Raw genomic sequence first — 12,532 nt, forward strand, 5'->3', positions numbered from 1 at the left:
GAGGGGGGGTGTATCTGGGTAGGTTTTTTTTTTTTTTTTTTTTACATTGTCACTTTTTTTTAATATACTTATTTTTTACTTTTTTATAACTTTTTTTTTTAATTTTGTACCCCCACCTAATTTTATTCCTATCACATGGGGATTTAAAATCCTCTAAGTGATAGTTTGGAGGTGACAGGTTCTCTTTATGGAACCTGCCCTCCAACACAGAACTGATGTTCTGTGTAGTTCCGGACAGCTGAGACAGGTGGCGCCACGGTCTCAGTGATAACACAGAGCAGACGAAAAAACGGACGTTTTTCGTCTGCTCTGCAGGCTCTATGGTGAGCTCATGTTCCGTGGTCTCGGGTCTGCCAGAGGAGCGGGGGATCCCGAAAACCACGGGAGATGGGGGGGGAGGGGGCGGTGTGTGGACAGAATCGCTTCTCGTTTCATTCAAGTGATCTGATAAAGCGGGGGCTAAGTGTACAAAAAAAACTGCTCCCCCGGCGCCCGAAACTGCATGTCCCGGGCTACGGGCGATAAGAATTCCACACCCCTGGATTTACTGTATGAATGTTAGAGCACCGTGTAAAGAATTATTCACTTTTCTGACCCGTTTCATTTTGCACCCATATTTAGGATGGAACATGGTAACATGTACCAATTTGTGTGGCTGTGCAGGTGGAGAGATTACATGTGAATGGAGACACTACAAGTCTCATCTGGCACTGGGGCAGAGAGACTTGCAGATCTGGATGGAGCACAAGTGCTGCGACATCTTCGAATGTACAGATGAAACTCGAAAAGTATCGTGCAAAAGTTCATTTATTTCACTAATGCAACTTAAAAGGTGAAACTAATATACGAGATAGACTCATTACATGCAAAGCAAGATAGTTCAAGCCGTGATTTGTCATAATTGTGATGATTATGGCTTACAGCTCATGAAAACCCCAAATCCACAATCTCAGAAAATTAGAATATTGTGAAAAGGTGCAATATTCTAGTCTCAGTGTCCCACTCTAATCAGCTAATTAAGCCATAACACCTGCAAAGGGTTCCTGAGCCTTTAAATGGTCTCTCAGTCTGGTTCAGTAGGAATCACAATCATGGGAAAGACTGCTGACCTGACAGTTGTGCAGAAAACCATAATTGACACCCTCCATAAAAGGAGGGAAAGCCTCAAAAGAAGCAAAGGCAGAGGCAAAAGAAGTTGGATGTTCCCAAAGTGCTGTGTCAAAGCACATTAATAGAAAGTTATGTGGAAGGGAAAAGTGTGGAAGAAAAGGGTGCACAAGCAGCAGGGATGACCGCAGACTGGAGAGGATTGTCAGGAAAAAAACATTCAAAAGTGTTGGGGACTTTCACAAGGAGTGGGCTGAGGCTGGAGTCAGTGCATCAAGACCCACCACACACAGACGGATCCTGGACATGGGCTTCAAATGTCGTATTCCTCTTGTCAAGCCACTCCTGAACAACAAAGTCAGAAGCGCCTTACCTGGGCTAAAGAAAAACAGACCTGGTCTGTTGCGGTCCAAGTCCTCTTTTCTGAGGAGAGCGAATTGTGCATCTCATTTGGAAACCAAGGACCGAGAGTATGGAGGAAGAATGGAGAGGCACACACTGCAAGATGCTTGAAGTCCAGTGTGAAGTTTCCACAGTCTGTGTTGATTTGGGGAGCCATGTCATCTGCTGGTGTTGGTCCACTGTGCTTCATTAAGTCCAGGGTCAACGCAGCCGTCTACCAGGAGATTTTGGAGCACTTCATGCTTCCTTCCGCAGACGAGCTCTATGGGGATGCTGACCTCATTTTCCAGCAGGACTTGGCACCTGCCCACACTGCCAAAAGCACCAAAACCTGGTTCAACCCGTGGGATTACTGTGCTTGAATGGCCAGCAATCTCGCCTGACCTGAGCCCCATAGAGAATCTATGGGGCACTGCCAAGAGAGAGATGAGAGACATGAGACCAAACAATGCAGAAGAGCTGAAGGCCGCTATTGAAGCATCCTGGTCTTCCAGAACACCTCAGCAGTGCCACAGGCTGATAGCTTCCATGCCACGCCGCATTGAGGCAGTAATTGCTGCAAAAGGGGCCCAAACCAAGTACTGAGTACATATGCATGCTTATACTTTTCAGATGTCCGATATTGTTCTATGTACAATCCTTGTTTTATTGATTGCATGTAATATTCTAATTTTCTGAGATTGTGGATTTGGGGTTTTCATAAACTGTAAGCCATAATCATCACAATTATGACAAATCACAGCTTGAACTATCTTGCTTTGCATGTAATGAGTCTATTTCAAATATTAGTTTCATCTTTTAAGTTGCATTAGTGAAAAAAATGAACATTTGCACGATATTCTAATTATTCAAGTTTCACCTGTATATTCCACTGATACTTCCTCCTGTCCGTGTTTCTGAATGTCTGTACCTCGGTCCACTTATCGCTTCCTCCAACCCCATACCATTATCTAGGTGTGTATATTTATTAGTTGTTTTTTTAAAAGGTGGACTATGCCTTTAATTTGCAGTTCGAAGTGAATGTGTGCATGGGCCCTTAGCTGTCACCAGAACAGATGTCCCCAGTAGAAGATTGCGACTCTATTCTGGATCTCATGTTCTGATGACAAATGTAAAAGTTTGACCCCATCACTTTCTGCTCCACTGACAATGATCACCCAGGAACAAAAAGAGAGGCTGAATCTGATACTTCTTAATGCTGAGTAATTTAAGAATGGAAATTGAACAAGGCCCCTGTAGTCAAGTCGTTATAATTCATTATTTAACTTTGCACCTCAGTACTTCAGGAAAGGGAAGAAAGCTGCAATATGAAGAAATGCATTCCCCTGTATGACACACCACATTGATAGTGGATTAATCTACAACCACCCTTTAACAGGTAGAAGCCGACACTTTCCACAGCTGCTACATGTCAGACTAAGTGACCACAGAGGGCTTCGATCCCCACTAACATCCATAAATGAATGAGAGTCGTTCCTAATCAAGTGAACGCTATTTTAACTATACTGTGAACACATGCATGCTGGGGTGGGGGCTTCAATAAGCCTTCGGCTTGCAGATGGCGCTGCAGTCCAAAGATTTAGTGTGCCTGTGTAAATGTGTTATTGTCAGATACAATTACAGGATAAAAAAAATTATCTTTTACAAATGTTCAAATATAGTGTGTGCATGTGTGTGTGTGTGAAAATTTGTCAGCCTATACTAAAACACAGCAGGATTTTTTATTTAGTTAAATAGTGTACAATATAAAAGCATACTTTTTTTCTCCTAGAATTATGTAGACGAGGATATATATATAAAAAAACAAAAACAGAGTATTGTAGTATGCGATGATACCTTTCTTATTGGACTAACAAAATATATAAAAGACAAGCTTTCGAGAGTTAACCTCTCTTCTTCAGGTCAGAGGCAAATTGCTGACCTGAAGAAGAGAGGTTAACTCTCGAAAGCTTGTCTTTTATATATTTTGTTAGTCCAATAAAAAAGGTATCATCGCATACTACAATACTGCGTTTTGTTTTTTCATACATCTCTACTGGACTAATACGGCTTACCCATTTATACAGGTGAAAAGATATATACAGGTGAAACTCGAATAATTAGAATATCGTGCAAAGTTAATTTATTTCACTAATGAGCTCTCAAAACACTGAAAGGTTAATCCATCTCTTCCTATTTCACAGATCCCACTTCAAAGTCCCCTTTAGGGTTGGCCAGGCCTTTTAGAATGCAATATCATGCTCTGTGGTGACTGCAGATGTTTTCTCCTCGAGCAGCTGGAAAATGTACAATCTCCCTTATCTACTGTGATCAGCAAACAGGGACGTTTCTGAGGTTTAACATGATTGCAAATCCGGCCATAATAAAATAAAGACTGCTTCACCTACAGATTAAAGGAGACAGAAGCACACAGGCAAACAAAATTAAACAGTTCAGATCGGTGTGGCTGGTAGCGCTGCAGGCTGTATGGTTAGAAAGAGGCATTGTGCGCTTTTGGAACATGTTCGGGAAGTAGAGGTGGTTGGTTCAATGCACAGAAGATTGAAGGGGACGGAGAAACCAAAAAAAATGTATTTAGCCTGAATCCATTAACATTCCTTTCTCAGATTGCATTTACTTTCTCTTGTTTATGCTCACCACACATAATTCGTAATTTTCCAGTAGTTTCTATTTTTGAGCAATTTAGATGTAAAACAATCATGGATCTTATTAGAGAAGTTTCCATGGTAAACTTTCTCAGAGCTCTCTTGTTTCTCCATGTAATGGCTACAAATAAGATAGGACCAGCAAGTGGACCACACTTACATTTAAAGTGCACATTGTACAACCATACAGTCAATACAGTTATCCTGCCCTTAGGGCTTGTTCACACCAATTGCGGTGCGTTCCAGAGCGGTAGCTGCTGGAACGCACCACAATCGCTCACAAAACCCCCCCCCCCGCCCCCCCCGCATCCTGGGACGGGAGGGGCCGTGGCAGTGCATTGAAGTCATATAGTCTGCATAGAGCCTGCCCTATTTTTTGCGTTTGCAGTGGAACGCAACGCAAGCAATGTTTTGCTTTACAATCGCACTGCGGGCGGGGGGCGTGGTTGTGGTGCCCTTGACTTCAATGCACCGCCACATGCCCCCTCCCGCCCGATTGTGGGAGAATGGGCCCTAAGGCCTCTTTCACGAGGGCTGATCCGTGCAGCCCGTGTGATCAGAGCAGTACGGATCAGATGTCATCCCTGTGACATCCGTGTCCATCCAGTCTTTTCCTCCATCTTGAGATGGAGGAAAGAACTAAAACTGACGGACCCCATGTGGGTTTATGTGGATTCGGGTGTAAACAGACGTGTCCATTTATATCGGATTACCCCCCAATCCAGCACAATCAGAACTCTGTTTCATTTGTTTTTCCAGGCCTAGCCGGAGTCGGGATAAACAGACGCACATCCGTGCAGACCTGTTTGCCCATAGACTAACATTGGGCATCCAATAGTGTCTGCCTGAAAAACTGACAGATGAAACCAATCAGACTCACCACGTTAAAAGGGGCCTAAAAGACTAACACTGCAATATATTGACCACAGTCATGTGGTTGGCAGCACAGTGGCTTAGTGTTTAGCACTTCCGCCTTGCAGCACTGAGGATCCCCTAGGTCAAATCCCAGTCAGGACACTACCTGCATATTCTCCCTGTACTCCACAGACATGCTGGAAGGTTAATTGGCTCCAGTATAAATCGGCCCTGTATGTATGTATGTATGTATGTATGTATGTATGTATGTATGTGAGATAGGGACTTTAGATTGTAAGCGCCTTGAGGGAGGTCCTGATGTGAATGTGCAACTATGTAAAGCGCTGCATAAATTGTTGGTGCTATATGAATAAATAGCTGTAATAAATGTACACACCCATAGTATTCCATAGAGTGGAAGCAGTATAGGTGAAAAGTCAGTATGTCTTGGGGAGGGGATAACTAAAACACATGGAGAAAAGGATTACAAAAAAAAAAGGGAAAAACTAGCAAAACCTCGTATTATGACCCAACACATTTTACAGGAATAGCAACAATTTCAGGGTTAGAACATATGTATCCATAACATATATGTAAACAATGTCAATAAAAACACTGGATCAACTTTTTCACAACAGCAATACAGAAGTTGATTGTGAACCATGGGGAAAAGCAAGAGGAAGCTGATCTTGGACCAGGATGGGAGAGGGCAGTCACAATTTACTTGTCACAAGATCAAAACTCCTCATGAAAAAGGCTCCTGCAAATCTGTCGCTTTCCTGCTTTAAGTACATCTAAACATCCCAAACATATTTTTTTCATTTTGTATAGAGTAGGAAGTTATTAAAATCCCTGCCAGACTTTGAATTAACCATCTGTGCCCCACTGTAATATTTCCTTCAGTTCCTGTCCTGAAACACAACAGTAAGCAAGAGAGTTGTCATTGTAACAAGCGTTCCCATTAAAAGATGTCTTTTATTACTGTTCTGGTAACAACTCAACATTTTAGAGATTTTCCCTTAATTTCAGTCCTTGTGAAAAAGAGAGAGAGTGAATCTCTTAAAAGGAGAACTATGGGGTCAGTGTTTTTCCCCATAGTTCTCCTTAGGGTAACGGGAGGACACAAGCTAGCGTCCTCCCGTTACCCTAAGCTCAGTATACCGCGAGCTACAGCTCGCGGTATACTGAGACGCCGCAGCCGGAGCGGATCCCGACTTAGATGACGGGATCCGCCCAGCTGCGTGAGTGACAGCTGGCTCTGCCTATCTAGAGGCAGAGCCAGCTGTACCCGCCCCCTCCCCCGTCCGTTCCGCCAGTCAGCGCTGGCAGATCGGAGCGGGGAGAGGGTAATCCAGCCTCTCCCCCTGTCACGGCAGAAAGCCGTGACAGGACCGAGAGGTGAGCGAACGCCGGTATGTGTTCGCTCACCTCCCGATCTACTGAGCCGACCTGTGACAGTCTCATTGTCACAGGTCGGCTAGAACTATGAGGCGAGTGGAAATCACTCATCTCATAGTTCTCCTTTAAGTGAGGACACAGAACAATTAAAACCTGACAATGTAAACCTTCTCTACGCAAAATCTCATTTCTCAATGTCTTCTATACTCCAAAACAAAAAAAGATTTTTGCTTTAGACAAACTTGAAGATCTCATTGCTGAATCCTCCAGCAGTGAACTGAGAAGCAGCAAGCTCTCTTTGCAGTGCATAAGAAGAATTGAGACACTTGCTGTGAGGTCTGATAAAGATCGAAGCTCTGTTATACACCAAGCCCTCACAGGAAATAGGAAGTAGGTTCACATGGGGGTAGGACACTACAGTGAGTGAGCACAGAAGCTGCAGGGATGATCCGAGTGTGTCTAGATACTACAGATAACAGAATATATTAGAACATGAATATCCGTCTTTTAATATTGGGAAAACACTGATATAATAACTACATCACAGGCAGTCACTTATGGGAAATGATGTCATTGACAGGTGTCTTGCTCCCAATGCATGTTATATTAGTAGAGATCTTCAACAAATGTTGTTTTAACCCTGTGGTATTCGGTATTCCCACAAAACAAGTTGGCTAATAAAATCATGATCTGACCATTTCTTGTATGGTTAGTTTTGTTGCTCTGTACAGCATTGGGCATTGTTATCAGGCCAACTGATCTGCAAGAATCACTGCAACTGAATTACAAGCAATAGACAATTTCCCGAAATAGTTCATCTCACATTATTTCTTGCAGTAAAGCCATTGCTGTTTTTTATCAATGTTGTATTGCGAATACTTCGTAGAATCCTGCTTTTTAATGCATTTTTTACCGTGTCCTCGTTGAGAAGATTTCTTTCATTTCCTATGTGGTCACCAGTACAAAATGGGAGGTAAAACCCTCAGAACATGTATACAGGCAGCAATAAAAAACCTGACATGTTTTACCCCCTCCCCTGTCTATTCAAAACTAAAATGCACATTTTCTTCCCATAACACATCTCTCTGATGCCATGTTCTTTTACTGGTTTTAATATGAGCTGGCACAAAAAACACTTTACGTCATCTTTCTGTCCTTCATGTAGATAGCGTCCTTGGTGGAAACTGAACACAGGACTCTGGAGCGGTTAGGACAAGATTGCCACGCTTAATAAGGGAATCGGAAGAAACTTTTTTTCCCCATCAACCAACTAGACCCTGGCCACAATTTTCTCAAGTAATGTTGTTAAATTAAAAGGAGAACTATGAGGTGAGTGAATATCCCTCATCCTCATAGTTCGAGCCGACGTGCAACAATGAAACGGTCACACGTCGTCGCAATAGATCAGGATTCCGATAGCTCGCTTCCTGATCATCTCCCTGCAGAGAGCCGTGACTGTCAGTTATCGCTCCCGGCAGGGATTCCCCCCTCCCCGCTCCAATCCTCCAGCGCTCAGTGGAGGAACGGACGGGGTAGGAGGCGGGCACAGCTGGCTCTGCCTCTAGATAGGCAGAGGGAGCTGTCACTCACACAGCTGGGTGGCTCTCAACAGCATTGTCGGGATCCGTCCCGCCTGCGGCGGTCTCAGTATACCGCGAGCTGTAGCCTGCTATATACTGAGCTGTGGGTCACGGGATGAGGTTTGTATATGTCCTCCCGTGACCCTAAAGAGAACTATGGGGAAAAACACTTACCCTATAGTTCTCTTTTAACCACTAATGTAAGAGACTATTACTGTTGACTCTGGATAGTGTAGGAAATCACTTGTATGGGGCCCCAAAATGTTTTATAGCTCACAAAGGCTTCAATTTCTTACCTTATTTTTCTATTGACAAACATGTTTACAAGTTGCAATAAAATTCATGCAATATGCACTAAAATCATTTAGAACGAATATAATTGGAATATTAGTTCATAAAGTGCATCATCAAAAGAACTCCATTCCATCTTGAGTTTCATATGTCATGCATATCTCTGCTATAGACGATGATTGTCCTGCCACTGTCCATGGTACTGAGCAACTGACCCGGAACAAGTGTGCCGGTTACCAGTTCTGACTTTACTCTGACCCCCAGCTTGCTGCACGCTTATTCCAGGAAATTCATTTAGAAACTATTCCCAGAGAGCCAGCGACCACCAGGCAACACATTTTCAGAAAGAGGTCAGAGATGGAAGCCTACGTAAATTCTCCCAATACAGGTTTCTTTTACAGCATAAATGAGCCATATTGAAAACCTCAGCAAAAGGGACAAAAAGTCCACATTCAAAACACAATTCATAATTTACTTCTATGTTTGGAAGCAAAGAGAATCAGGATCACTTTCTAGGTGCGGAAACAACATTATACTCACCCACACCTCGCAGCCGGCTGGCTATTACAACACTCCTCTCCAGCGATATTACGTCCCTTTGCGTCCTCACAACCAATACACAGTGTATAGGAAATGACCTACAGAAATGGCTGCATTCTCTTTTTTTCTAAGGAACACCTAAGTGGGCTCAGAGACTCACAATGAATTCTCTCAGAAGGCACATACCCAGTGACCTTAACCAAAACTATATGGATTAAGATTGTAAGACAGCAAGCTGGGCATGGAAGCACAGAGGGGAGTATGATTTTACATAACCATCCTTTCTAAAAACATTGTGTAGATGTCTCATTAAAACTGAGCATGCCCAAAATAGACCTAGATTGTGGAGTCAATACAGATATAATGAATTATTATAGCTAAACTCCAGAGACACCATAGAACTAAAAGGGAATGGTGCAATTTCTAAAATTCTACTTTAAAAAAAAAAAAATCATCAGAGGTGGCATGTACAAACTGTAGCTGCTAAGTTGCCACCTACTGACTGGTGATGTGAGCGGCCTGGTGCAAACAAAGTTCACCCAAACCCGAGCAAAACTGTCACTGACACACACCCCTCCTGGCCCAATTAGTTGCAGCAGGGGGTAACAAGACACTTTAAATATAAATAAAGATGTATATCTGCTTAAACAGTTTGCAGTTTTAGGAATGAATATTCCTACTATGAGGGTCTCAGCCACTCATTTACTTACCGTTTTATTCCGCAGTCTTATAATGTCTGAGACAGAGCCAGCTCCACAATATTCCATAACTATCCACAGGTCCGTATTTTTAAAATAGCTGCCATAGTACTTGACTACATAGTGGCTGCAAAAAGAGAAGGAGAAAAAAGGTAAAATTAGCATGCAGAGCGCATAGTTATCAGTTCTTATGGCGCATTCACACCAATTGCAGTGCGTTCCAGAGCGGCAGCTGTTGGAACACACAGCAATCGCTCACTAAACTTCCCCTAACGTTCTGGGGTGGGAGGGGGTGTGGCGGTGCATTCAAGTCAATGGCACAACAGCCATGCGCCCCACCGCCCGCAGTGCAATCGGACACATGGTAAAACATTGCAGTCCACTGCAAACGCAAAAAAATAGAGCATGCAGCAATTTTTGCATACGCAGTGGAGCGGACGCAGGCAATGTTATGCCATGTGTCCGATCGCACTGCGGGAGGGGGCGTGGCTGCTGTGCCATTGATTCCATTCCCCTCCCTAGAAAACGCAGGGGGAAGTTTAGTGAGCGATTGCTGTGCGTTCCAGCAATTGGCGTGAATGGGCCCTTAAAGATAATTCACAAAATTACTTTTATCTTTAAAGTGAAACTAAACTCAGGAGTTACACCTTAAAAATGCATTCAAGTACCCTAACTATTAACAAAAATGTATCTTATTTGTGTATCACTCGGCTGTAGATCCTCAAATCATCTCTGAATTGGTGCCGACACTGCCCTTCCCTCTGGAGGGTGGCTACTTTTGTTCCCCATGGTCCCTGTGTGTGTTATAAAGTAGTCACCGCTCCAAGCTCATTAGGTATACAGGTAGCACAATGGTGGTTTTGTTTCCCCCTTAGTTTCATGTTGAAATCCAAATTTTAGGTTCATAATAAAATTATACAATAATCATTAGATCACCCACCATGTCTAACATCCCCCATGCCTGCAACCCTCTTCTCTCAGTATCCACTACATTGGACTTTTTTTTACCACCCACCATGCCCCGATTATCTCAAAACCCACTGCGCCACATCTGCAGCTGCCATTCTCTCAACTCCCATCACACCTGCAGCAACCAGCAAGTCTGCACCCGTCCCGCAACACCGGCAGTTCCTCTACTCTCAGCACCCACCATGCCTGCACTCCTCTTCTCTCACTAACCACCATTTAATTATTATTATTATTATTATTATTATTGGTATTTATATAGCACCGACAATTTACAGAGCTTTACATAGTTTCACATTAGCATCGGTCCCTGCCCTCAAGGAGCTTATAATCTAAGGTCCCTATCTCCCATTCACACAGGAGCCAATTACCTTCCAGCATGTCTTTGGAATGTGTGAGGAAACCGGAAGAAAACCATGCAAGCACAGGGAGAACATGCAAACTGCGCACAGATAGTGACTTGGCCAGGATTCTAACCAGAGACCCCCCAGTGCTGCAAGGCAGAAGGACTAACCAATACGCCACTGACAATGTCTGCAACATCCTTCTCTCACTACCCACAAAGCCTGTAGCTCCATTCTCTCAGGTTTGACCTTTGACCACAACTATACCTCCCTCTTCTCTTACCATCCACTACACTTGCACCCCAAAATTGCACCTGTACCCCCCCCCCACCACTTCACCTTCAATACCACCCCCCCCCCCCAGTGTGTTTGAAAACCATTCCCTCTCCCCACACAGTGCATGCTTACACACAACACACACGTTTATGTACCAGTCCTGTTAGTTAAGCGAAGTGCTAAGATTCTGAGATTGTTCTGTACACCATGACTGGTTTTGGCCTATATATTTTAGAGATCGGTTTATGTTTGTTTATAAAATTATACTGTCTCTTCTTAGAGTTTACTGAAAAAGTATTTCTGAATTATGCTATCTGCAGGAGTTTGCACAAAGCAGTGCAAAGTTCAGTATCATCCAGAAGGAATCTTGTCAGTAACCACAGAGTCCAGCTATACACGGTACAGCGGTTTCAGCAATGCACTGCTCAGCACATTACAAGACAGTAGCCAAAGCTTCTGTATGGCAGGGAAGCCAACACGGCAAATATGACATACACAAACTAGCCATCATCACCAAAATATAGCACACAGCAAGCCCCAAAAATGTGCTTACCTGTCACATTGCTGCATAATAGAGATTTCCTTAATAATTTCTTGAAGGTCTGATTCCACAGGAACTTGCTTGATTGCGACGACCTGGCCTGACTCTTTGTGAATGGCTTTAAACACGCTTCCATATGAGCTGCGCAGAGACAGAAAGAAAGATTAAGCTTCAAAAAATAAAACCTCAAAACAATTTCTCATGATAAAAGCAGCAGTAATTGTAGTCCTGACTTTTATGTGACATAAAACCCAAGGATTTCCAGAGGAAGAGTGTGTGACCTCTGTGTGACCTGTATTACACAAACCCTTTGGATCGGATTGTATACACAGATATCAGACACACAATCTTGAGCCTGGCAAGAAGGCTTTTTAACAGAAAACGTAAGAATCTTTCCAGATCAATCGCTGACATGAGACTGCTAATATGGGTCTTATTTTACTGAAGAGAAAGGAAATGCAATTCGCTAAGCTATAACATAGGCCTGCAGAAAGATTTCGAAAATCTTGAAGCTAGAAAGCGGCATTAAATGAGGCGGCACGGGTCTAACGTATGCAGTTCTCACCCACTAATAAAAACTATACATGCAGATCTTTTCACCTTCCTGCACCCCTCAGCACCTTTTTTCCAGTGGCCCATGTATTGAAAAGCCGCTGCATCTTTGCTCCACAACTGCTGCAGGTAGTCTACACTTCCCCGATTGCAGAATACTTGCTCACCCCCAGCCAGCTCATATGTACATAGACATTAGAAGCTGGCGGGGAGGAACCACAGCGGCTGGAGGGGGGAGCAAAGATTAAACTCATCCAAGAGTTGAATACTTACAGCAGCTGAGGAGCGGAGATGCGGTGACTTTTCAATACATGGCCCCTGGAAAGGAATATATATA

General features: G+C 43.5%; 1 protein-coding gene across 2 annotated transcripts in view; it reads right to left on the reverse strand.

Annotated features, from left to right (window-relative positions):
- The window catches only part of STK3 (serine/threonine kinase 3), a 184,071-nt gene that overhangs the window by 148,071 nt on the left and 23,468 nt on the right, over positions 1-12,532 (reverse strand). For both annotated transcript variants that reach the window (XM_018559100.1, XM_018559091.1), the window contains exons 3-4: positions 11,656-11,784; positions 9,529-9,643 (exon numbers count right to left, since the gene is read on the reverse strand). In XM_018559100.1, coding sequence (XP_018414602.1) covers positions 9,529-9,643; positions 11,656-11,784 — 244 coding nt within the window. The remainder of the gene's footprint in view (positions 1-9,528; positions 9,644-11,655; positions 11,785-12,532) is intronic.

This window comes from Nanorana parkeri, unplaced genomic scaffold (assembly GCF_000935625.1).
Source record: "Nanorana parkeri isolate BGI_ZX_2015 unplaced genomic scaffold, ASM93562v1 scaffold16, whole genome shotgun sequence".
NCBI lineage: Eukaryota > Metazoa > Chordata > Amphibia > Anura > Dicroglossidae > Nanorana > Nanorana parkeri.